The sequence below is a fragment of the Apus apus genome, chromosome 11, assembly GCF_020740795.1.
Source record: "Apus apus isolate bApuApu2 chromosome 11, bApuApu2.pri.cur, whole genome shotgun sequence".
NCBI classification, from domain to species: Eukaryota; Metazoa; Chordata; class Aves; order Apodiformes; family Apodidae; genus Apus; species Apus apus.
This window is the reverse complement of record NC_067292.1, coordinates 9,180,203-9,207,830: the sequence shown is the minus strand read 5'-3', so window position 1 is coordinate 9,207,830 and position 27,628 is coordinate 9,180,203. Positions and strand designations below refer to the sequence as shown.

General features: G+C 37.9%; 1 protein-coding gene across 1 annotated transcript; it reads left to right on the top strand.

Moving 5' to 3' along the window:
• Positions 1-700: 700 nt before the first annotated feature.
• On the top strand, positions 701-27,628 carry DYNC1LI2 (dynein cytoplasmic 1 light intermediate chain 2). Its single transcript, XM_051629425.1, has 13 exons — positions 701-892; positions 1,739-1,812; positions 2,234-2,350; positions 8,350-8,580; positions 14,847-15,010; positions 15,354-15,447; positions 15,993-16,128; positions 16,461-16,572; positions 17,641-17,700; positions 18,431-18,472; positions 18,913-19,030; positions 20,008-20,124; positions 24,620-27,628. Exons 1-13 carry the CDS (start codon positions 798-800, stop codon positions 24,724-24,726), a joined length of 1,467 nt encoding a protein of 488 aa, XP_051485385.1. The 5' UTR covers positions 701-797; the 3' UTR covers positions 24,727-27,628.

Below are 27,628 nucleotides of genomic sequence, written 5' to 3'. Positions count from 1 at the left end.
TCATGGACTAAAAGTGAAGGGAAACCTGTGGTGTTGATTTGTGCAAGTCAATTAATCTTTTTATCTCCTTTTATTTGACTGTACAACCTTGATAACCTTATTGTCTTGCATAAAATGCTTTGAAATCCATACATAATGGGCATCAATTATTCTCATGCCATTGTATTTTTGTAATTTTTAGGCTGCCTAAGCTCTCCACCAACAGTATTTTAGCCCTTTGAGAAGCTGAAGCGCCTAAAAAACCACTAAGGAAGGGACGTTCACCAAAAACACTCGAACGGGAACGTGCTTTGTAGCTCTATTAGAATAACAGAAATTAACTGACAAAGTGTAAGAGAATTTGGGCGGCAATTAAAGCTTGCCTGAGCAGGAAATAATTGAAAGCGGACAGTTCAACCCCAACACACCGAATGAACGAACGACGCCCCCGGCCGCGCCCCGGGCGCTGCAGGCCGCCGCCCCCCCGCGCCGCCACCAGAGGGCGCTGCCGTCGGCGGCCCCGCCCGCCCCCGCGGAAGGCGCCGCCCAGGGCGGGGAGCGCTGCCGGGGCTGCCCGGGCTCCGCCTGATCGCAAAGCGGCCGCGCCCGGGAGCGGCGGAGCCGGCGCGGGGGGCAGGGGCGGTGAAGAGGGGCCGCGGGGCGGGGGCGGTGAGGGGGCGGTGAGGAGGGGCCGCGGGGCGGGGGCGGTGAGGAGGGGCCGCGGGGCAGGGCGGCCGCACGGGCGGGCTGGGCAGAGGGAGGAGCGGGGGCCTCGCGGGGCCCGGGTGAGGTCACTCTTTGTGGCTGCAGTTGGCAAGATGGCGCCGGTGCTGGTGGAGAAGAAGCTGCTGGGGCCGGACGGGCCCGGCGGTGCCGAGCTCCCCAGCGAGGAGGAGGAGGGGCAGAACCTCTGGTGAGCGGCCGTGCCGGGCGGGGGCGAGGGTGGGCGCCGCCCGGGCCGTGGCGGGGGCGAGCAGCTGCTCCGGGGCGTCCTGTGCCTGTCACGGCGGGGTCTCTGCTCTGCCGCGCCGCCTCAGCCTTCCCGCGGCGTGCGGGAGCCCTGCCTCGGCCGGGCTGCGGAGGAGCTGGCGGCCCGCTCGGCAGGGGCTGTGGGGCCGCGCTGGGGCCGGTGGCGGCGCCTGAGTCGGGGCTGCCCGCGGCGGGGCCGGCCCGCCCGGCGTTCCGGGCGGAGCTGCCCGCTGTGCCCGAGCTCGCGGGGTGCGTGAGGGGAGCCCCGCACCGCGTGCACGCGGGCAGCCGCGCTGGGAGGATGGAGGAGAGCGAGTGTGCGGAGCCCGAGAGGTTGGCTCTGCGGGACAGGCTCCGGGAGGCTCGACCGCTTGTTTTCCCGTCGTTTATCGCTGAGTAGCGCTTTAAAAATACTAATAACGGCAGAAAAAAATGCGTACAAAATATAGTAATGAACTGTGGGAAGAGTTAGTCATCAATTGAAAAGCAATGTATTGCAGTAATGTGGCGAAAAGGGAGAAAAACTTAGGAAAACATTCCTGGGTGTGTTTGAGAAATCATAAAAGCTTTTTTCAAGAGGCTGGCATACTTCGAGCCTTTCAGAACGAGCTTAAATCTGTAACTGTAGCATCACGTCGAGTTTGTAAATAGAACAAATGTGACTGGATTGGTCCGTGCTGATCTGCTGAGCTCATCGGTGCTGTCAAATGGGCAGTGTGTGGGTTGTGTGTGTGTGTGTGTGAGCGGCCCTGGGCACGTCACTCTGACAAGAATGGTGCTTTTTTTCTAGGTCCTCGATACTCAGCGAAGTTTCTACCCGGTCAAGATCTAAACTGCCCTCGGGCAAGAATATCCTTGTTTTTGGTAAGTAGCATATGCCAGCATTTGGGTGGCTGGGTTCTTTCTTTTTTGTAGAAACAAAGTATGTTTAAAACAATTATGTGAATAAACTGACACATGAATTTGTTAAAATTATGTTATTTGATATGATCTTACTGTATTCTCTTCAGGCTGGTAGATTTACTTTATTCTTGGTTTGCACTGTTAGTTTTATAACATGTATTGGAACAAATGGAATGTAATACAGAGCAATTGTTTCATTCTTATTGCTATGGTATAAGCCATTGCATTTAACTGGAATATTTGAAGGAAAACAACAAGTAAATGTGGTACAAAAATGTACAAGGATACGTCTAGTTACTGAAATGTGTTTTGAAAAAGGTTTTCTGCAAAGTTAAAATTAATTCTGAAAGTGTCTTTTTTTCCTGTACAAACTTACTGGCAGGTGATGATGGTTCAGGTAAAACCACACTTATGGCTAAAATACAGGGAGCAGAGCATGGAAAGAAAGGAAGAGGGTTGGAATACTTGTATCTAAATATTCATGATGAAGACAGAGATGGTAAGTTCATTTTATATGTAATCTCTTTACTGTAATTAAGTAGCTGTTGTGGGGTTTTTTTGTAACTGAGGTTTTATCAGTGGATTTTGAGTTACGCTCCAGTAGGTGGTTCTAGCATTGTTCTGTATGTTTTAGAAGCTAGATCAATTTCTGAAAAATGAAGTGCATGAGGAAAAAGGACACTTGAGCAGCTCTTTGGATTCATTTACGTTTAGGGTAGATACATTTGCTGATGTTGGCTTGCTAGCAGATATATTGTCATTTGACTACTTGATAACTATAGAAAGTAAGTGATACGTCCATGAGGATTTAGTTCTCAGTATGGGTTTCTGGGCATGGGGTTTTGGTGTTTTGTTGTGGAAGGCTTTGTATGGAATTTTGATTAACTATAAGTGGCATGTTTTCTTAGGAGTTCAGCGAGTGAAGAACAGAACTTAAAAGTCAGAATTGGTATTTCTTTTTCTCAAATTAGAGCTTGTCTCTCTACCCCTTGTCTTTCTCTTTGTTGCTGTTGGTGGTTGCTCTTCTCTGTTCTGTGGGAGGGGGATTATGACAAGAAACCCATTTAAAAGCAGGTCTAATGATCAGAACACTTTTTCAGAAGGCTAGGGACAGGAAGAGATGAGGAGGGAATTAGTTGTCTTTGCTCCTAAACCTGTGTCCGCTTGTCACATTTTGGGCAAAGCGCTGGACCTCTTTGTGTTAGTTCCCCTCTTCAAAAATGGGGAATGGCAGTTTTCTTATTCATGACTTCCTTCTGAGTTTTCAGTTCAGAATAGGGAGGCAATGAGGGTGGTTCATCCATATTCCTAAAAACAAATGAACTTGGAAGATTCCGTAATAGTATTTTGGAAATATACTGAAGGCTTGCACGAGTGATTAAGTACCATATGTGACTGGTTGTTATGGAGATTGGTCCTGTGCTTGTGTGGTAATAAACTGTCTTCAGATACTAAGTTAGGCACAATTAATAGATGAGTACATTGCCTGTGTCTTCAGTGGCTGCCTTAATCTTGCAGTTCCTAAAGATCTTTTGTGCTGTAATTTTAAGTGCTGGGCTATTCTTGGCTTCCTGAGGTTTTTGGTGCAAGTACTTTTTCACCATGCACAGTTTTCTTTAGTACTGCATAAATACTTCAAGGATAAAAAACCTCTACAGTTAGGAGTGTCAAGACAGCCTGTGACATCAGGCTTCTTGAAACATCAAAGGAGATGGTATTATAACGATAAAAATGTCGGGTGTGCTATTTTTTCTGTTGCTGTCTATCAGACCTCAACTATGTCTCTACTTTGCAAATATTTTGGGGCTATTCCTGAGTAGTGATAAGTATTTGAGATGATTAGGAGAACCCTGTCATAAGAACTCGGGTAGCTCTGGCAGGAAAAAAAAGAGACCTTTTTGGCTACAGGACTCAGCTGGAGAATCCAGGTCTTCCTGCATCCCTTTAATGGATGTGTTAGGATCTAATAATATATGCCTTTTTCTGTCTCATTAGTGTCATCAGCAAGCAAAATAAATTGCAAAGTGGGTCAGGACCTCCCAGCAGGCAAAGATAACACTCTTCCTTCTCTAGCTCCGGTTTGGGTTTATTTCTTTAAACTCTGCAAGTTGTGAGTTGTGTGTAGTCTCAGACAGAGGTTTGGGAGCAAAGCCTTTATAATTGACCCACAGTTTTTGGACGCTGCAAAGGAACTGAAGATAGGCATTCAGGAGCTTACTGTCATGTACTTGTTTTTGAGGGTATCTGCTTTGTATTATACCCAACTTATTCAAGACCAGCAAACCACTAGGATTTCCTGGTGTGTCAAATAGACACTGGTAACAAACTGTGTAGTGGAGTGACAAGATCTATTCAGCAGCTTTCCCAGGTGCTAGGAAATTTCTTTGCTGTCTTTGCCTTTTTCTTGTTGATTTCAGAATACTTTATTTGGTCCAGGAGAAATATTTTGGTCATAGTGCTGAGTCATCTATCTCCCACTTCCCTTTGGAAATCTTTAGGAAAATCTTCTGTGTTGCTTCTTATTCCTCCACCCTGCACCACGACCCTGCCTCCTTGAGGGATATTTGAATCTGACTTCTCCTACATTTGAAGCAGAGTTACTCTAGATTACTAGGTGCATATTTAGTTTACAGTTACTTTTGTCTTTTTCCCTAAAGATTAGATCAATGATTTCTTGGTAGTGGCTGACACCTAGTTTGGATGGCAAGATAACCTCACTCTGGGTTCGTCATTAGCTGGTTCAGTTATGTTAGATGTTAGGTTTTCAAGGTAACATGCAGTATTTTTGTCCATAGGTCTCAGGATAACTTAAAATAGGTCGCCTACTGAATCTCTACCTGAAAAATCTCCTCCTAGGTACTATGCCAGATTCTGCTTAGACTAACTCTTTTGTTCAGGAAGAGGTTTGGGGATGCCTGAGAAGCAATCCTAAGGGAGGCTCCTCCTAGATCATTAGCTTCAGGTACAATATCCCTGGAGCGTATGGAGCTTCTGTGTACATAACACTGTAGTTCATCTGGATGAAACCGCTTACAGCACTGGCTGTAAAGTTCACTCAGAATATTAAATGACCTTGAAGCTCAAGCTCAAGCTAGTGGGATTTCTCAGGGAGTGTAGCTGGTTTTAATTTTTTACCTTTCTTTGTGATGAGCAGGTGTTCTGTGTCTATGCTGGCTAGTTTGCTTTGAGAACTGAGTATCTTAATTCACAGGAGGTAGGAGAGAGGCTCTGTGTAATTTTCTTAAAGGGTATGTATTCCTAGAGTAGCTTTCAGAGTCTCTTGGAGTGATGGAGCAGAGTTCAAGTGAGGATGTACAGCAAGGCAGTGAGACAAACTACACTGTCGGGTTTTGTAGCGATACTGCATGAGTTAAGCTGCCAATAATAAACACCATAGAGAGCTTTCAGTTCAACTGCCTCAGATTGCAAGTGTAATACAGTTGTTCTGACTGGGCCGAATGTGACAGTGAAGTAGAACCATTCTGTTGTTGTGTTCTTGTAACAAAATCCAGGAGTCTTGGATTTTTGCCTCAGGTTTGGACTGTCCTTAGTCATATCAAATGCATATTCCAGTTGAACTGGTTGTTCCAGATGGAGCCAAGTGCAGCTGGTACACTGGTTTCAAGTGGCAAAAATTGTCTTTTTGTCAATATCCTTAAAGTAGTTTCTCTTGAAAATTATTTTGTCCTTTTGTGCTTCACAGCTTGGACAAGGCATATCTAATTACCACTGATACTTTTTGAATAAATGCATGAGGTGTAATTGCAGTTCATAGAATCAACCATCTGCAGTAAAATTCATCAAAGCTGGAAAAATCTTTTTCATGGCTAAAGAGATAATTAAATATTGACAGGATCAGAAATGTAGTTTTAGCAGCTATTTTAATAGTTTTTAGTAAGTAGCACCTGCTTTGCCATTAGGATCTGGTAAATGTTTGCTTTGTGTTGGTGTGTCATGTCATAGCCACTCTGAAAGGCCCAGTTAACATTCACATCATATGACTAACGAGGAGCTTGATACGGTGCTGACAAAGTTGAATTTGCCAATCAAGACCGTACCAAGTTGTCAACAACCAGTACTGTATTTTTAAGTGTTTTGTATTTGTAGCAATCATAAATCACAAGCCGTACCTCTTTACTATAAGAAAGGAGCAAAACCTTTCATTTTCATACAGTGTTTGTTGTTTTTTAAAAAAGTATATTTTAATGAGTGCTAGGCTTCCAGTCTTCCCAGCAGATTGATTTCATTTGACTGATAGTTCCAACTGCATTCTAATTCCATCTCTTCTAGTTCCTGTCTCTTATAGATGTTTAGTAGAAACTTCCTTAAGTAGGACCAAAGGTGTTTAGCAAACAAAACCTTTAGATATTGGCTTTAAAAAGTGACTTAAAAACAGTGAATTAGGATAATAATTTTTGTTACTTGATAAGGTGTGAAAGTCTTTTCTGCAATGAAAGCTTTTGCAGAATCTATGAAAGTGCCAGTGAGAGTTGTAAACTTCCACAGACTGTAGGTAGACTTTAAGTTAGGTTTCTAAAATGTTTGTATTTGCTTTGAGGAGACAGTTGTGCATTATTAATAAGCTTTAACTGGTTGAAAGTTAACAGAGTTTTCATTCATTAGTAGATTTCTGCTTTTGGGAATATGCAAAGGATGCTTCTGGAATGCAGGAAGTAATGAAGTCCTGCATAAACGTTTCATTTACTGTTGTCTAGTAGTAAATATCTAAAAGCGTTCTCATTATGTCCTAGCATCCTTCCTGCTTTTCCAAACTTTTACTAGAGTTTCTCTCCATCCTTAGAGGTCTTCCTACAGCTTTAGATTCATACATCCAGTGCTGTGAGAATCCTGTGTGATCTCAGCGAGACCGTTTCCTAAAGTGGAGGAAAGGGAGGGGGGGAAACAGTGGATGAATATGTAAAGGTGCATTTCTTAGGAACACAGCTATTATCCTAACAGTTCACTGCAAAGGAGAGATCTGAGAGGCACAGTTCTTCAAGTTACAAATGTAACTTCTGTCTTGTTTGTGTAATGACTGATGTTTTAATGTTTTATGACAGCCTAAGCAGGAGCATAACAAATGCTAAATGCAGAGAGCCCACCATATAGCATCTTGATGTAATCTGTCTGTAACTTGCCTGTTCTGTAATTTTATCCAAGACCTGATAGAAAGGGGTAGTTTGTCTGTCTCTGTGCTCTTTTTTACTTCCAGTTTCCTCAGTCAAGTTTTTTTTTTTTTTTTTTTTTTTTTTTTTTTTTTTTTTTTTTTTTTTTTTGGTGTGTGTGTTTGTTTGTTTGTTTTTTCTGGAGCCAGTGTTTTTGATCCTGGTAGATTTTTACCTAGAGTTAAGTTATGATATTCATGGCAACTGGATTTATTTTGTGAAGTTGTAAGATTTGGACCACAGGGTAGAAAAATATAGCGAAGCAGAGTAATTATGAAGCGCAGTAGTTGTTTTGAAAATCTGGGCTCTGCAGTGGTTGGTTTCCTGATCCATGTATTTCAGAATTTTGGAGATCCACTGTTCCCTCTGGGCAGTTGTAGTAGAATAGTGAATACTTCAGAAGAGGTACTAGGAAGAGTCTAGAAAATAGAAACAAATGGACTTGGTCCTTTTCAGGAGGAAGTTTCAAGGATAATGTGTTTGGTTTTTTTGTGTTTTTTTAATTAGGACAGAATTGATTGTTCAGAGTACTTGATACATCATTCCTGCATGATGCTCCATTTTCAGTTTCTTCTATGCTTGCCAGAGTTCATGTTTGGGGTAAAACTTCCCATGCCATCAGTCTGTCCCAGCTGATTTTTCCCACTTTTCCTGCCTTGCATTTCAACAAAAAATATCCAGTTGTTATCAAAACACCATGGGGGGAGAAATGCAAAACTAAAATACCAAATTGTTTGTCCACTAATCGTTCTATAAGGAGCCTGGAAGTAGGAGCCAATTTAAGTCAGAGTGAATTAAGAGCAGGTAGTACAAATTTAAAGTTTGGTAGGTTGGAGGTTTATCCTGTGTGTTTTCTCCTCCTATTCCTGTGCTAGAAACCTAAGCTGCTTATTGTTTCTATCTTGTTTGCAGCTTATATCTGTTGTGAGATGTTAAACCAGCTTACATGTCTGAGGGACACCTAAGGCTTTCCTGCTGGACTCGGCTATTACCACCCCCTTTGTCACATGTATTCTGGTTGTACTTGGAATATACATATTTCAGGAATGCTGTACAGTATTAAAAAATGTTGTCAGCTGTTCTTAGTAAAAGCCAAAAAACAAATTATTTTTAAAAATGAAAATATTCTGAACCAAGAAAAAATCCTGTTAATTGAAAGCATGTACCACGTAATGTAGGCATCTACACATGCATGTGTCCTTTTAAAAAACAGACAAGATATGGTAGTTGGGCTTTCATTTTCCGTTTAACTCTTAATGTAGTAATCTATTTACAGACTAATGAAACAACAAAATGGCATCTGTTGAGTTACAACTGTACTTTTTCCTTTCAGATCATACTCGCTGTAACGTTTGGATTCTGGATGGAGACTTATACCATAAAGGCCTATTGAAGTTTGCAGTTTCTGCAGAATCCCTGCAAGACACCATTGTAGTCTTTGTTGCAGATATGTCTAGACCTTGGACTGTTATGGAGTCTTTACAGAAATGGGCCAGTGTCTTGCAAGAACATATTGATAAGATGAAAATTCCTCCAGAAGAGATGAGAGACATGGAACAGAAGTGTAAGTCTTTGTGCATCCATGCATTCTTGTCCTTTTTTTTTTTTTAAATAAAAAGCAAACAAACAAAACCCAAGCTAGTTCTTGCAGCTTTATTTTGTGTTTATAATTTTATTCAGATTAGTATTTTGAGAATGGGTTGGATAAGAATTAATTTGAAGCTGTGATTACAACTCCAATTCAGATAGACACTGTTAGGTACTAAAATAACTCTTCCAGTTTTGCTAACAAAGCATCAGGTCAGTTAATGGTCTAAATCTCTTGTAATAATGAGATTCTGATAATCTGATTTTTAAAAAGACCAATTAAAAAACCAACTCCATGCAGAATAACATTTTTAAAATCAGTGACAAAATTCAGTAACTGAGCTGTTTGCTTCCTTATGGTATCTAAGCCAGGCCCCATTCCCATAATGTTTTTCTCTTCTAGTAGGTCTCTCTGTCCTTGTTTTTCACAAGGCTCAAACTGATCCTGGTTTGTCTAATTGTGTCGCGTTACAGCCATTCCTATCCTGTGACTTTAGGAATGTTGTATAAATTAACTTTCTTTCCTGGCATATCTGTAGCAGGAAGGAATCTGGCACTGGCAAGCAGTCATCACTGCAGTTTTGTTTCCTGCAGCTTCTTTCTTTCTTAAAATAGTTCTGAATGTTTCTTGAGACTTTTTTCTGTTTTCATATTTAATTACTCCAAAATAAATTCCTTCAGTGGAAAAGTCTTTAGCAACATACATTCCTGTTCAGCTGAGGTATAAATTGAGACCGATCCTTGCTGGTTGCTTTTGTTCAGGGCTGTTGACTAGCTATACTGGAGTGTTTAAACCTTTCAAATACTGCCCAGTAGCTTCCTTAGATGCACTTAGGGAGTAGTGTCATCTGCTTGGTCTGTGAGCTTTCAGATGTATTTGTATAGCTGATATTCTTTCTGAATGTTAAGTAGTGCCTAAAAGGCTTGTGCCTGTAGCACACTGTCTAGAATTTAAACTTAATGGTTGAAATCACCTGGGTTTGATCAGCAGGTTATATTTAAAAAAAACGAACAAAACCTGACAATTTTTAGGGGGAAAAGCATTCTTTTTTTATGTGGGAGATGGGAAGTCAATTCTAGTCTCAAAATACAGCAGCTAACCCAATTTGAACTTTTCTGAGATGCACCAAATTTTCAGGCAAATAAATGTGGAGTTTGTGCACTTAAACTTTACTTTTGAAAAGAGAAGTGTTTTCTGTGCTGTGTGGGGGAGCCAGTTACAGCTGTGGCAAAGTTTAGCACCATGTATTGTCTTAGAGATTTCTAAATTAAAATATTGTAGAATTTCCTAGTTAGAGCCGAGGGAAAAGTTGAGTTGCCTAATTCACACGCTTGCACAGCTCTGCTGCCATCCTGTGGCTGAGCGGTGTACTGGGGTCCAATATCAGCATGCAGGTAAAGCAGGGGCCTTCATGTCTCCACCCACAAACTTGCATCTTGCTCTTTTTCTCAGGTGTTCTGTAGGCCGATTGTGTCATCTCAGATACTGCCTTCTGAATTCTTGCAGGTTTTCCCTACGGCCAGATCTCTGCTGAAAACTTTGGCCACCATAGCTTGTAATTCTCTAAATAGCAAATTGTGCTAAAATAAATTTCCTGTTATAACTGTGGTTATATTAATGTAACTGATTAGACAGTACAGAGCCTGAAGACTGCTTTGTGACTACAGTCCTTCAAAAAGTTACACCAGCAAAGTTTTCTGCCTATATTTACTGAGATAAGCTGCTACTTAGAAAACAAAGAGTCACTATTGCAATAGCCCAGGTATGAAAACACTGGGGTAATAAAGCGCATATGCAGAGCAGGCAGTCAAAACATAGAAGCAGGGTGCAGAGCAAAGAAATCTGCTAAATTAATTCCAGTGAAGCCCAACTGCAGCGTAATGTGGCGTAATGCCACATGGATGTGTTTCTTGACTTCAGTTTTCAGACCTGTGTTCGCTTACTCTTCCTTCTTGATACAAGCTGAGGCATGTGGACCAAGTTGAATGTCCACAGTGCTGTTCCTAACTTGTCAACTCAGTACCAGTAACCAGGAGTTCTTGTTGACCCTGGGGACACATTTTCTAGGATTATCCCATTAGCATCCATTCCAAGTGATGCTAGGTTGTTCTCTCTCCCTTACTAAGATATTATTACCAGTTTGCAGAAATCCTTTTGTTAGCTCACCATTCTCAGTGGAATTAAACTTTGGAGTGCTTGTCTTTGCTTTCAGTGTTTTAGTGGCCTTTCTCCACCCAGCCTTCTGTCTTGTATTTGCTATTTGAGATACCGACTCCTGGCTCTACTGCGTGGATGACCTGGGCTCCATCTGGTTTATGAGAAGCTTTTATTTTGTGTTAAAGAGCTTACAGAATGGGAGGCAGGACACATATGGAAGCAACTGGCTGCCTGAAAGAAATTGAATTATTCAGAATATGGCAAGAACATTGTTTGTCTGCACTCACTCCCATCACTGCACTGCTCTGGAAGTCTCTTGCTTGCTAAGAGCTTGCCTAGTGTCGATTGAGATAAATAATGTCAGTTCAGTTACCATAAACCATTGTTTGAATCACATATTTGAGTAATAATTTCAGGGAAGATCTAAATTTTGCCTCCCAGTTCATGACAGCAAAGATGGCTGTCAGGAATCTTACTTCTGAAAATTAAATTGTCCTATTCAAGCTGAATTAGTTTCAGGTTCTCTGCCTTTTAGTTTGTTTGTTTGTTTGTTTGCTTTTTTGTCTGACATACACCTGAAAGTATTCTTAAGCTGAAAGATAAAAGGAGTTTATCCAGATGTCTTTTGTCTAGGAATTCTTTTCACAAGACTGAAATTTGTGATCAGCAAAGATAGTGCTCAAAAAAGCAAAAAATGCATGAATTGATTGTGAAACTTAATAGAAAGTAAACAAGGAATGACTGTCTCAAAAAAAATTTATTTTTCTTGTTTTGCTGTTCAGTGCTTTTGTGATCTGTCTAGTTAAGTAGTGTTTGTCTGCCATTTTCTTATTGCTGTTCCAAGACTGAGGATTTTATTGTTCCTGGAACACTCGAATCTAAGAGTAATTGTGAATTGCTTTCTTGGTGGTACTTCCAGTCAGTTGTTCCTGTGACATGAATCATACATCTTTTCCTGTTATAGTTAGCTTTCATTACCTTGTATAAATAAGAAGTAACATGAAGGCAAAACAGATAACTGGAAACTTGCATTTATTTGCTATGTTAAATGCAAAAGTCTAAATAAAAGGCTTTTTACCTAGATAAGCCACAAGTTTGGCAGATAAGTCAGCACACTGTAGCAGAGGTGTGATTTATTTATTTATTTTCATGTCTTATTACCTGGTGATAGTTTTTGAAATGTAATAGGCCATTCCTAATCCTTAACCTTACTGACAGGTAGCAGAATATTACAGATTTTTCAGGTGAACAGTAGTTTTTCTGCTTTCCTGTTTTAAGTGCATCATCTTACCTGTATTTCCTGTTCAAAAAAAATTAAATCAAAGTAATTTTCCCCTACTTCTTAGTAAAGAAAAGAGTTATTTCCCATACCATATGAAATGTCATTTCTTATTATTAAATTTGTGAAGGAGAAAATATTCATAGCTAACTAGAAAAAAGGAAAAAAGATTTACACAAGCTGTTTGGGTCCATGATGAACTTCATGTCCATTAAAAGTTTGAGAGAGGAGATCAAGTAAGAAATAGATACGGGAGTGTGGGAAAAGTAGGGGAATATTACTTTGATTTAAATATAGGTAAGATGATGCATTTAAAACAGGAAAGCAGAAAAGTTACTTTTCATCTGAAAAATCCTCAAGTGTGGGAGGTAAGGAAAAGCATTAAATTGCTGTGTGACAAAGCAACACTTTAAGCGAAGTGAGCTTTTTTATTAGCTGCCTAGATTGCATTTTGTTCATCAGAGGCCAGTCTGACAGCACTTGTGATACAGGTTTTCTTGGATTAACAAGACTAAATTTTAAATGGGAATGAGAGTCGAATTAGAGTCTTTAGAAAGTGTTCAAGAGCCTATCACTAACAAGGTATTAAATCACCTCAGTTCTGAAACAAGTGGGTCTGTGTTCAAGATCCAGTAGTTAGTGATTCCTAGTGTTGCTTTTGCCTTCTTTTAACTCCAGCAGTTACTCCTTCAGCAGACACCCCTGGGAACTGAAGCCAAGTGCTTTCTGTAGTGTTCCTCAGTCTCTAGGCAGGGATTAGTGCCAGGCCATGTGCTGTATTAACAATCCACAACAGTTCATCTCCACAGTGAAGTTTGTTATTCCCTCCATGCATGGATAAACCAGAGTGAGTTACAGCCTCGTTGGTTGTGGGTGTGTGATGCATGGTGTTTGGTACTGCCTACTCTTGGGTAGGAGGAGAGTTGGGAATTTCAGCTCACTAGGATTATCGTCCTCATTCCCATTGAGCAGAAATTCATGAGGATGTACCATCAGATTGCTGAAGTTGCATTTCCTATTGTTTATATTACTAAAATTCTTAGGGTACCTGGAAGAATTATTTGTGTCATGTTGTCAGAGTCCTACTGTTTACAAGAGAGGCTTTTCTTGTCCAAATTTGGGGGGATTTATGCTAATAGAAAACTTGGTTAAGAAACCATTTTTCTGATCTGATATGACCTAGGAAATTAGTATTGTCTGATTATAACGCTGTAGTAAATTGAGAGCAGTATCGTGAAATACTCTTTTACATCTGACTAAGTTGGAGAGGCTTATTCGAATGATTGTCATGGATGTAAGTGGTATTGTTTTTACTGCTGTAAAACACTTTGCTAGCTTTGGTTTTTTTTCTATCCTGAGCTAGGAAGAGTCTGAAGAGTAATGGAATAAGTCCTTTTAAAAACCCTTTTCTAATTAAATGCACTGGAACTAATTTGCTTTCTGTGAGGTAGTCAGTAAACGTATTTAATGTGCAGAATGTGTAATGGAATGTTGAATTCCAGTGCTGAGTATGAAACGGTACTAGAGGAAAGCATCTCTTTGAAAGTGTTGCTGTTTCTTCTCCACCAGAAGGCACTGTGTCCCAAAGTTTAAGAGCAACTGCATTCAATTTTTATTATTGTTTTTTTAATTTCCTTGGACCTAGTAATATAATGAATTGGTGGTTGGAAGTCTTATGATCTATCTTTAATGTGTTTCTAAGCTTTTCTGTGCACTGGGGTTCATTTGTTTTTCACAAGAATTACACAATTTTCTATTCCAGATAAAAACTGTAGATTGTGCATCTTTGAATCAACATGTTTTTCCGTTTTGTTCTTCCACATGACCATTCTATTGCAGGAATGGTTCCTATATGGAAAAAGTACAGTGCCCTAATTTTGCCAGATTTGTATTATAAACTTTTCTGAGGGTTTACCACTTCCTAAACCTCAGAAGTATCAGGTGGCCTGCAGTACAGTTGCAGTTCCTTCCCTGTCACATGGATGTGCTGAAAAACGCAGTCTTTGTGACTCTGCTGGAGTTTGGGAGCCTTTTCCAGGAGTTTTTCTTACTGTATGTACAGTCAGCCTGCTCCCACTGTTTCTAAAATAGAAGCTTTAAAGGGAGCAAATAAAGGCATTTTGTTTACCTCTTTCCTGAGGGATCCTCATGGCTGAGCAAGGAAGAGGCTTCAGGTGGGATTATCATACGAGGGAGAGCTCTGGACATACCATCTACTCCATTGTAGTTTTCCAGAATGTAACTTGAGTCTCTCCTTATAACATTGAGAAGTCCTTCAGTCTGTATTTATGTGGTATATTTTTTACATTTCTAGCATTGGATGCCTGCAAGAGAAATGTAGAGTAATAAAAACTTAAATTGAGTAATAGTTTATATAAGGAAGAGCGGCTGTTCCAGCTTGCTGTTCTGTGTCCATTTCCATTTTCACCATGCATTCTTCCAAACTAGGTTCAAATTGCACTGAGTATAGGCAACTACATTTATGTTTTCTGTTGTTGGCTTCCCTCTAATGAAACACATTGAGTTGAGGAATGTGCATTTCTGCGTATTATAGCTCTTGCATCTAGTTTTGATTATTTGCAGTGGTTCCAAATTGCACTTGGTTTAGCTTGCTGTACATTTTTTGGTGGAGGAGAATTGTGTTTGAAGAGGCAACAGGGTTTAAGCTTGTGTTCTGTTTTCATGTAGTGCCTCATTATAAAAGTAAAAAAAAAAAAAAAAAAGGTTGAGATTTCCAGTTAGTCATAGATATAATTTAAAAAGAACCAGTTCCTTTTTTGTATCTTAAGAAAACCTCTCTTAATAGTTATAAAGGAGTTTCAAGAGTATGTAGAACCTGAAGAAGGCTACCAAGGATCACCACAAAGAAGAGGTCCTTCTGGCCAAGAGGATGAACATGTTTCTTTGCCACTTGGAGAAAATGTGCTGACTCACAACCTCGGTATTCCTGTGCTGGTAGTTTGTACAAAAGTGAGTTTCTAGTTATGTTGGCTACTATGGAAGAGTTTAATTAGTTTTCTTTTAGAAGGCATGCTTTATACAGTCATGTAAAATGAATTCTGGATTAATAGTAGCAAGTTATTTTTTTTTAAAACTAAGTTTCTGCCATCGGTGTCAATTTTTAATTTTGCAAGAAGGTAATAACCTTATCAATTTTATGTTAATTACTGTATCTTTTAATTTATTGATGGCATTTTAAAAACAGAGGCTCAAACTATAAGTGTTGTGTTTTTAATATTAAGGAAGATACTTTATGATATGCTGGTATTAAGTGGCTGTGTTTTCTGGGTTTTTTTTTCTCTCTTTCTTCCAGTGTGATGCAGTGAGTGTATTAGAGAAGGAGCATGATTACAGAGAAGAACACTTCGACTTCATTCAGTCACACATTCGTAGATTCTGCTTACAGTGTATCCTTTCCTGCACTGAAGAGGTTTGCTGTAATGTGGACTCAAGAAAATACATTGTAGTGTTGGATGGCACTTCAAGTTAATCTGAGAAATTGCTCTTCGAGATTGCTTAGTATTTAGTTATTTACTTTGTAGCATTTGTTGTTTTGTAAATGTCAAGAGATAATACACAACTTATAGTTCTTAATTTGTGCATGAGTTTAGAGTCTTTGTTCCTTTATATTTTGTGAGGTGTTTTTTCTCAGTCTTGCCCTCAGAACTTGCAATTTCCATGTAAGCCTGAGGTCTCAGCCATCTCTTAAGTTTTTTCACAGTTAAGTGCCTGGGAGGGCAGGATACTTTTGTGTGTATCAAAGAAAATTATAATGAGCTTTCTTGTGTTACACTCCCCTCCTCTCCCTGAATACTAAATGGCTATAGCTTTTGCCTTGAAATACTTCTCAAAATTACATCTAGTATATATTTGTCCATTAGCTCCTGTTTTGAAATACTTACTATCATTTGAAAACTATATCTTACGTAATTTTCCTTAAGTAAATAATCAGATGGGGCTGCCTTGATTTATACATCAGTTAAGGAGGAAAAGAACCTTGATCTGTTGTATAAGTACATTGTACATAAAACGTACGGTTTTCAGTTTACCACGCCTGCCTTAGTGGTAGAAAAGGATGCAGTTTTTATGTAAGTCAGTTGTATATGCAGCATGATTTCAGATTATTTTCTGTTAAGCACTACACTTCATATAACATATCCATAAAAATAACTTGAGTGGTTTGTGTCATTCAGTGTTCTGAAACCCTGAATTAAAAAAACCTCAAAACTCAATGCGTATTACTTGGGTTACTTGACTCAGAGTATGCCATTCCAGCTTTTTAGTATCTTTGGAATTTGGCTGAGAATTAGGACTGACCTATAATAAAATTGCCTTATTCGAGTAGAGGGTGGTAAATAGGTGGTCTCTGGGTAAGTGCTTTTTTGTGAGTGAGAAGGCCAAGCTTTCCTTCTTTTTATAGACCTGCTGGTTGGGACAATGAAAAGAAAATTGCTATTTTACATGAAAATTTCACAACAGTGAAACCAGAAGATGCATATGAGGACTTCATTGTAAAACCTCCTGTACGAAAGGTAAAGAGGGGTAAACCCTTCCCTGCCCCCTGAAAAATAAGTATAATTTGCTTAAATGGCTACTAAAAAGTTAATATTGAAGAATTCCAAATATAAATGTAAGTTTTTAAAAATCTGAATGTGTGAAACATCAGGCTTTCATTTTCCAGTTTTTTAAAATACTGTCAGTAAACACAGAAATAATGTTCACCTTAGTGAATGAAAGGCAGTCTAAAAAGAACCATTTCACATGGACCTTTTGGCAGATATGGGGCAAAAACAGTTTTTGAAAATGGAGGATGCTGTTGTAGGACTTCAGCAGTTTACATACACACGTGGCATTGAGGTTACCATGTAAAGGCAAACCTTGTAAAAGAAGATGGGATATAGCTATTGTTCTAATATTACTGATGACAGATTTCTTGATGTACAGCAAGAGCAGTAAATAATCCATGTGAGTTCTGTATATTGCTACTTTTGTGAGTATAGGCACACAGGAATAGGATCTGTGTAAAATAGATTCTGTGGGAAATTGGAGATGAAACTGTATGCAGATCTGTATTGGTAAGATTTTAGAGCTTTCTTACGTACCTAATGGCTCCAGTTCAAGCCCCAGTATTTGGAAAAAGGAAGAGCAGTTTGAAGCTTTCATGTAAGGGAAAGGTCTGATCCTGAGGTTTGTAACTCTTGGCACCTCCAGGACAGTAATTGCCTGCTAGTGGTGTTATGACTGGTAAGAAGTAAGACTAATGCTTCTTCTGGGCTGAGGGTTTGTAGGGGGGCTTACGGAGAAGGTAACCTCAGGTCTGAGGAGATGCTGATGAGGAGGTTGTTTCTGGGAGAATATCCACAGGCTGGCATCAGTGCTAGTCTACTCCATTCACTTACAAATTTTTTTTTTTTTTGAATGACAGCTTTTTAAATTTGACTGCTCTTTGAAATGTGCAAGTTTATTGTGGTTTTATTTTTTCCAGCAAAAAATAGTGTTAAATATATGCCTCTTTTTCTTCCCCTTTGATCATGAAAACATAAAAACAATTACAGTAATTTAATATTATACTTCTAGTAACTAAATATTTTGTTCAACAGCTAGTCCATGATAAAGAGCTGGCAGCAGAAGATGAACAAGTATTTCTTATGAAGCAGCAGGTAAGAATGGAAGAATGAAAGTAAGTCCTTACTAAATAAGATTTCACTTTGTGCTCTCTGTTGCTACTGCCTGCAGTTTTTCATTCCTCATTTAAATCACTAGAGAGCCACTGTTCGGCTTTGCAAATTCAGGTGTAATTGTGTGAATTTTTTTAACAAATACAAGTAGAAAACATCATCACTTTTCTTGGCAAGTTGAAAGAAATATATGCTGAGAAGATAAATACAAAGCAGAAGAGCAAGAATATTATTTGAAATTTCACGACATATATATATATTGATCTGTAAAACTTTTAAAACAAAGCATCTTAGCGTTGCAGTTTTCTTACAGCCGGAGGCTTGAAAGTCTATAAGGTGTCAAATTTGGCTATGGTCTATCTTGTTATTTTCTTAACTGATTTATTGTTAAAAAAAACAACAACTAGTAATACTTTTCTGTATAGTTGGTGATAAACATCACAGAGGTTACAGCTTTGGGTGTCTATGGTTGTGGCTTATAGTTCTGGAACGGCTGTGTGAGACAAAGGACTGAAGCTTATTCACTCGTTTTAACTCTGTCCTCTAGTGGTAAAGTCTGGAAGTATATAAATATCAAAAGGAAGCCTGTAATTAGAATAGAAAAATTACCAGATTATGTAGTGGTAAATCAGAGGTTTGTCAGCTTCACTGTATTTTATTCTTTTATATTTTTGGAAATATATTTAATATTCTTAATACGTTGCTTTTGCAGTCATTCCTTGCCAAACAGCCAGCAACGCCTACAAGAGCATCAGTAAGTAGATCCAAGAGAACAGTAGGAGGTGTTCTGTTTCCTCTTAGGGAAGAGGGAATGATTCTAACCTGTGAAAGTTCATTTTGTAGATGTAAATCTAAAATACATAATCTCACCAAACTGCAGAAAGTAAATAATAAAAATATGACAATAAGTTAAAATGTTTCTTATAAATTACTTAATTCGTATTCACTGTGGAAGCACAGAAATATCTGATGATTATTGAACTGAAGATTTCCTGCAGTGATTCATCCTTCCTTTTAGTGGAGGCACATGCCCAAAATATTTGGTGGTGTTTAGTTTTTTGGTTTCTCATAGTGTGCATATGCTACAGTGCTAATATAAAGGTTTAAAAAATAATATGTATGTGATCTTACACTTGCTTTATACAACTGATCCATTTTAGTTTTCTGATTTGTGTGATTTGGACTTTTTTCAAGGAATCTCCTGCAAGAGGCCCTGCAGGATCCCCCAGAACTCAAGGCAGAGCTGGTCCCACCAATGTGCCCAGTGCCTCACCAATAACATCAGTTAAGAAACCAGATCCAAATATTAAAAGTATGAATAAACATTTTGCATTTTTTTTATCATGTGTTATTTTCCTTGAAAAAAACAACCACCTTTTTTGTAGAAAGATTCTAGAATTTATTCACTAATGGTATAGTTGGTTTAGTAATAGGAATACATTTATGACATAGTTTCAGGTTTTCTTTTTTTTTTTTCCTTGTCATTTATATGATGTGAAATGGAGTTCTGTTAGTGTCAAGCAGTCAGAGTTTAAAATATATTATTTCCTTAAGTTGCCTAAATACATGTTATGCATCAGTTGGATTACTAGAGTGGGGACTGCTTAAAAGTACATACAGTTTTATACTTCATATAACTTATCCTGGAATTGACAGTGAAACTTGTTCTACTAATCCTGCTCTAGATTATTTTCTGTAGTACACGAAGCAACTTGGAAATTACACCCTTTCCCCTCCCTCAGCCCTAAGATGTAGTGTGGTTTCTTTCCTCTGTGTGCATTAAGAAAGTTGGTCAGGCCAGTATTGTTTTTAATGTGCAGGATGGTGCCCTATCTCACAGTGGAAAAAATACTCATGGAGTTTTTTGTCCTGTCTCATTGCTGTGTATCAAAGTTCTGATTTATGAAGAGTAGTGTGGTATGAAAGACTGCACTAAAACATTTATGCTTTTTGTTAATAGACTTCCAAATCTCTGAATTGCACATCTATACTTAATACTTTGTTTCTTGGCTTCTACATTTAGAAAAAAAGAACGATCAGGATATAAATATTTAGATTACAATTTTGTGACCCCCCTCCCCAATTCAGAAGAGCAGTAATCTCTGAATTTGTCAAAGAATGCCAAGGACTAGTGTTTTTAAATTGAGTGAGGACTCATATTTGAGGTTAATTTCCTTTATGTTAGTTATGTATGGATATTAAAAATAAGTTCTGTCATTTACCAGCAATAACTGCTCTGCAAAATACGAACTTGAATATACACACATACATATTTGTTTTTTTATGTAGATAATGCTGCAAGTGAAGGTGTCCTGGCTAGCTTCTTTAACAGTCTGTTGAGCAAAAAGACTGGCTCTCCTGGGAGTCCTGGTGCTGGAGGAGTGCAAAGTACAGCCAAGAAATCAGGTATTGTACTTGTTATTGCAGGCTGTTTTGCATATTTTTAGTATTTTATTTGGCCAACATTGGCCTTAACTGCGTGTGTCTTTTAAACTGGTTGGTAAAGTGACAGACCTTCACAGATTACAGTGCCAAAACGTGCTGTCTTTAAACAAAGGAACTGAACTGCAAATTCACAACTCTAGAGCTTCTATTAAACCTGTTATAACTTGATTCTCTGCATGGAGTTACACTGCTGGGATACAAATAACACTGAAGTCTTGATCATATTCAGAAAATAGTTTCTATTTTTACTTCAGAATTGCTTCCTTTCTTGACACTTCAGTGTTGCCTGAAGGAAATGGAGTTAATTTGGTTTGGACTGTGATTTCCAGTCAAACTACTGAAATACCTCTGGAGTTCATGTTTAAATATAAGAAACCCATCAGAATAATTGGTACGTGTGCAAAAGTTGTTTGTTTGTTGGGTTTTTTTTAACTTACGCAAAATGAATTATGTCAAATTAACTTTTAGTAGAAATAGGACTAGAAATAATTTTAGGGGGTTATTTTTATCCATGCTCTTTATATAAAGCAGAATCAGGGAGTTCCTGGCTGGTGGTTAAAAAGCAAACAAATGCTGAAATAAAAGATGTAATGTCATCCCTCTGGGAAGTCTATTCCAGTTCTTAATTTCTTAGTTATTTTTTTTGTTGGTACGATCAGTGTTTCTTAATCCCAGTACTGTCTGTCATGTTTGAGTGGAGACAGAGACCAGTGTAGCCCCTTTGTATTTCCACAGTTTTTTGCGTATTCAAAAGCTATTATCCTTTTGCCTGGGACTTTTATCTGGACTACAAGAATACACTTCTGTTGGCCTTTCCTCACAGGATGTGTTTTCATGGCTCTGATAATTCTTAACTGTTCTTCTTTGGACTGTGACGTGTTTCTTTTGGTGCTCAGAAATGGATGCAGTAGGTCAGAAAAGGCTCTGTCTGCCCTAAGCAGAGGTTACTTAATCTGAGTTGTATATTGTGCTTCTGTTTAGACATCTCAGCTGGATGCTAGATTTTTTTCATCTGTATGATACTAATCAGGATTTGTTGTAACAATACAACCAGTTTGTTGTCATTTATGCCTCCCAGTAGGAGGTTTTCCAGTTGGTTTCAAGTTAACTTAGTATTTAAAAAGATTGTACAATTTCTTCATAATTGTTTTCCATTCTGTTACGAGGCACCCCTAGAATATTTTATATCAATACCTTTTTCCCTCCAGTCCAGCTTTTCGAAATCCTCTGTTGTCCCTTCAAGCATGCTTGCCTACATATCTGGTATCTTCAACAGCTGGAGAGGGTAGATTGCCCAATAGAAATGTTGACCAGTACTATGGATAACTAATGGGTAATTTAATAAATTACAATACGTTCATTTTTCTGAAATATCAAGACTGGTTGTCTTGTAGTTTATTTACGTGCAGGTTATGTGAGATATGACACCAACCACTTCTCCCTTCTCCACAGAACCTGTTGTCCTATCATAGAAAGAAATTTGATTGGCTTGACACAACTTGTTGGTAACAGATCCGTGTTGATGTGCTGGTAGGCTTGCTAGTGACCACCTAAAACATAATTGCAATTTCGGAAAAAAATACTACAGTGAAAACTAACTAGTCTGTAGTGGGCTTTACTGCTTCCTCTTTCAGTCTTCTAGAACATCATGTGCCTCTCAGGAGTTTTCAAAGATAACAAATGGCTATATGTACCTTTTTTTTCTTCTTCTGTTAGCATTAACTTCTAATTTAAATACATTATTTCTCTCCTGAAACATCTAGAGAAAGCAGTCATATATCCTTAACTTTCTTGTCTCATTAGACTAAATTAGACAAGTTCTCTTCTGGTCTTCTGTTAGAGGTTGAGCTCTGTTTTCTCTACTAGTTTATTCTTCATTAGTTCTCATCATTGGCTTACCTTTTCTTGACCATAAGTCATCAGAATTGTATACAGCACTCCAGATATATCTCACTTTAATGCCTGGTACAACAGTTCTCTTTTGTTTGGTGGAAGTACTTCTCCTGAGTCATCTCAAGATTGCAGCTGGCTTTTCTTGGCTGCATCAAGTTGGCAGCTCACACTCATTCCCCGACTTTCTGAACAGAACAATCAACTTTCAGTCGCAAGAGAATATGCCTGTTCCTTGTCAGCTGATGTGCTCACATCTTACATTCAACCACTCTAAGATTAAACTTTCCTGAGAAGGTAAGGGCTCCTAATATATCTGAAAAGTTCTTGTTGAGCTTATAAGGTAGCTGGTGCTGGTTCTAACAGAAAAGATTACTTGTTCTTTCATGGAAGAGATGAGGACAATATCTTGGAGAAAGTCTTGTTTATGGCAGCATCCTCTGTGGAAGTAAATGTGCTAACATGATCTTTGTAGGTATTTTAAGTGTCTAATATGAACTGTTAAGGGAGCTCTAAGTTTTCAAAAGGTTGACACTAAAATATGTCACCATCTGTTCCTCCCACAGCTATGAATATTCTATGGTTGAAATGTTGACATTCTGTCACAGAATGAGGGAAACACTGTGGATCTCAACATACTGGTCAGTGTAGTTGATGGGTTGGTTTCTGCTACATTAGCACTTACTTGAGAGAACTCTCAACTGGGCAGATTCTGCAATGTCCTTTCTATTTTTCATGCTGTGTAATTCCTTACCCATCTTATTTACCTTTATGTTTCTGAGATGTCCGTCTTCCATGTGTAGACCATGATATTTCAAAGAACTTGAATTGGTGGTTTCTATGGTGGATTAATTTTAATTATATGGACTTGCAGACTTGAAAAGTTTTTTCATTTATATTCACAAGAAGATTTTTGTGGGTTCTAAGGTTTGCTTTTTCACGCTTCTATTCTTGTGCAATAGATAAAGGAATTAGAGTTTTCTGCTCTCACTCTAATCTAGAAAAGACAATACCTGTAATTGTATAGACCATCACTGTCCTTGACAGTATTATTCTAGGGAAACTGAAAGCAAGTATCCATTTATAACAAAGGGGAAGATTTTTATTTTCTTGAAAACAACTCCCTGTATTTTTTCTCCTTTGAAAGATGCTCAGCTCTGGTGGTGGTAAAGGGGAGTATGTAAACCTACATATCACTGAACAGCTTGGCAATGTTTTTGCTGTTCAGCACGAGGTGGTTGCAGGAGACAGCTGCTTGGTATTGTTTTGGGAGCTTAAGGATCCAGTTCATCTAGCATTAAAAAAAAAAGCCACAGTTTTTGTTTAAACCTGCTTTTGTTTGAGCAATAATTTTGTGTGTTTTTTATTGTTTTACTACTTAGGTTTTTTTAACTCTGAAGTACCATTAGTCTACATGTTAAGTGTTTTGTACTGTAAATTATATTACAGTTAATACACTAATTTTTAAATTTTGTTTGAATACTCATGCTTTCAGTTGATGCTACTAAGTACTGTGGCTTACAACTACTGCTTAAATCTAAAACCTGTATAGTGGTTGAAGGTAGCCTTTTAACTTGGTTATGTCTTTGTACTTTGGAAAAGAACACTTAAATCTCTACCAGTCAAATCTTGCCTTCTTAATGTTTTCAGCATGTAGCCTGGAAAAAATCCACCTAATATTTCACACACATTTGAGCTGGAAAACAGATGCTTGTTAAATTCTTTGGCTATGTAAGGAAGCTGTACACGGTTATATAATCTACTTTTTGCCTAAAAATACATTTTTTTAATCTTAATTGCTTGTATGCTCTAAGCATGAGAATATATTGTTCCAATTTTAGCAATTAATTTGTCTGTGGGTTTATAATTTTCAGAATGAATTAAACTGATGGTTCAGTTAGAGAATTATTTAGAAGTTTTGAGTCTAATATGAAAATGTAGGATATTTCCATGAAATACCTCAGTGTGTCTGTTTCCAATTGAAGAAGTCCTTTGAATTGACTGCTCTGAGATATTACATGAATATGCAGTTCATGTCCTCTTTTTTTAAGGGAAATGTCTGCAGACAGAAAAGAGTTCTTCCTTTTAGTTATTTAATATTAAAATGCAACAAGTATAAATGTGACCGAACAATGTGATTTTTTGAACAGGTTTCCTACGTACCTTGGAAAACTTGAAGTTAAAATCTGAGTTTAAATAAAGTCCTTGCTATCAGTACTACTAATAGAATTGTGTTCAGTTGATTGTTATAGAAAATTTTACTAAATGTGCTTATTTTTAAACTATCAGTTGCAATAAAACATATCACAGATATTTTTGTGCTTTATTCTGCTGTATCATTGGCATTTCATCTCTTTAAATTGAATCAAACCTTAGTATTTATCAGTCTTTACACAGACATTACCTTGCAGTGTGTCCAGCCCTTTGTTATTGGATAGGTGGCAAAAAAGTGAGAAATCATATAACAACATATAAAAATGATTTTTACAAGTACTTGTACTTATCGGTTAGAAAATTTTGTTTAAATTAGATTGCTTTAACTTGGTCCTTTTTTTCCTTTTTTTAGGACAAAAGACGGTTTTGACAAATGTTCAAGAGGAATTGGATAGGATGACTCGCAAGCCAGACTCTATGGTAACAACAAACTCTCCTCCAACAGAGAATGAAGCTTGATAATGCATAAAAATGCCTATGTAAATGACCAAATAACTATGTATATTGATCTGATAAGACCAGGAATTTTCTGCTATGGCAGATGCTATCAGTTTTTCTTGGGGCAGGGGAAATGAGCTTACTACGTCATTGCCTTGTCCCAGTAAAAAGTGCACATTCAGGAAGTTTGCATATAAAATCCTTCTGTATAAGATAACCATTTAGAATTTATATAGGGCAATTCTTTTGGTTTTGGAGGTAAGCAGGTGCAGCTGCATTTCCTGTTGTGAAGAACACAGCGAAGCAAAATGGAGAATTCTTATGAAAAACCTACTACTGACTGCACAAGGCAAGAAAGATAAATGAAATCCTCTTTCAGAGTTACTGGAATTGGCTACTTGTATGTTTGGAAATGCATTATATTCTTGGAAAGGTGGTGGTGGTGGTGGTGTAACAGAGCATTAATTAGGTGAAAGAAGCCTAGGTGGGGAATGGAGCCCTAAAAGGGGAAACAAGTTTGGGACAGTGAGAAACTAGAATGTTGGATTGACTGGAGAGGAGCAATGTTGTTTAATCCTGTGTTTCACATAGGGTAAATAGTCACTGTTTTAAAAAGACTACTTTACATTGAAGAATTCCAGGCCAAACACTAAGCATTATGGGAATTTATTCTTACTATAAATCTTTTTTTAGGTTTTAAAAAAAAAGTCTAAGAGTGTGAATGCCCTTTTTGGTTTAGCTGACAAAGGGAGAAACTATAACTTGTTTAGATCCAAGTGCCTGGCACAGTGTGTGATGTGTCTTTAGAAGGTGCTTGAACTTATTGTGCACTGTAGTACAAACAGTCACTGTTTGGTTTTATTTTAAAATCAGTAGTTTGGCAAGTTGTATTTAATTTTAAATCCTGTTTTCTGATAGCTTCTGCCTTTTTTTATGCCAAGAGGCTATAGCCTATGAAGAATGATGGGTGACGTATCATTTTCCCATAATGAAATGTGCTACAGAACACTCACCATATTTTTTTTTTTCATACTTTTTGTAACTAAATACTAGCTACCAAGCTGAAACTGGTTCCTGCCTTACACCTATGGAGGTTTTTTACAAAAACTTTCAAGGCCCTATATCCAACTACATCTGCTGCAGGTGCAGCCAACTCCAATTCTGAAGGTAATTTAAAAAGTATGAGTGTGTACATGATGAACACCCTCAATAACACGTTTTGTATTTTCTTTAATGTAGCATTTCATTTGGAAAGATGGGTTGTGGTTGTCCCCGTTGCTCGAAGGGAGCTCTGTCCATGGTCACATAAAACCATCATTCTGTAAAAACAAACAAAACTGCTATGGTTACTGAAACAGCACTTTGATTTTATATACAGTATGCTTGTTTTCCATAAGTTAAAAATACCAAGCATATTCTGTGCTCTTAATGGTGAAGGGAAAAACCACAATTTGAATTATGCAGAGTTTACTTTTTATTGATATGAACCTTGTTGTACTAAATCTGATGTCTGGATATAACTTCCCTAATATATATTGTTACTTAAATATGCAGAATTAGATTGACCACTAACACAGTACTGGATGTTAACTTCAAATACTATATTACATCAAGAGGCTGTTCTTCTAAGTCTGTCTAAACATTATCCAGAAAGCTAAGAGTATTTACTTGCCTCTTCGACAAACATTAACATGAGTATGTTATTTGTGCCAGTTTTTTTGTTGAAAATGTTATATTTTTCTTTTTTTTTTTTTTTTTTTTAAATTTTTAAATAAACGGTATGACCTGAAGTTATACAGTTGTCTAGATAACAGTTAGACTAAGACTGTGGATGGCTGATGGGTAATGTGGCTGTACTTCCTGGTATAATGGGTGCCAGTTGCAAGTAGAATTACTAGAAGAAGTGATTGCACACTGTCCTGACTCTGAGAGTTGAGATTGGAGACTGAAACATCAAGAACTTGATAGGAAAATTGAAAAAGTGTGTGATCATCATGGGGTATAATTTGAAAACCTCAGTCTGAAACTGCGTCTTTTGGTCATCTAACCTGATAAGCACTTTCTTTAGCAATATGGCTAAAACTTAAAATTGAAGTACTTTCCAGTTCTAAAAAAAAATTAAATATACTAAAATTGTTCGAAACTGATACTCTGTGATAACTTACCAGCTTTGCAGAAAGATGCCTCTGACAAAACAAGCAGATTTCTAGTTTCTAATTGCAAGTGAATGCTCCTAGTTTATTGAAAGAAAGTTGTAAGTAATGTAGCATCCTGTGGTTGCCAAAGTCTGTCAACTTTGGTGAGCTGCACAGTTGTTATTCTGGTGTCTTGAAGCATTGGAACCAAAGGCCAAATTGCAAACAGCCTTTACATTTTCAAGTGAAACTTCATTTTTTTTGCAGATACACTTGTATGGTATACTGTTTAAACTATTATATGACTATATTTATATGCATTATAGTGACTGCACCTACTGTTCACGTTTAAACTAAGAAAACAAAATATGAAAGTATTTGTCTTGAAGCGAATAGAAAAGTTAAAAGATTGGCCCTCCATAAAAATGCTGTGGTTATGCTGCTTGTTTTAAGTTTGCACTTTTTTATTGGCGTTTAAAAAAACTGTTTAAACTGAACAGAAGTTCGTATTTTATTTAATTTAACTAAGTTGAAAGTGACTGCTCTGTACATCATGAACTTAACAATATACATGCTGTAAATGAAAGTTCACTGTCTTGTATACTAAGTTTCTTGGGTTTTTTTTCCAACTTACAATTAGGACTGCAAATGTATGAAACAAACCTTAGTCCAGTTGTATGGCTTTAACCAGGTGCAGTATGCAGTCATGTGGAATCTTGCTTTCTAGTGCTGGCAAAATGAGGACATCTTTAAATACTGGCTTCAATAAACACGAATCCAGACTGCTT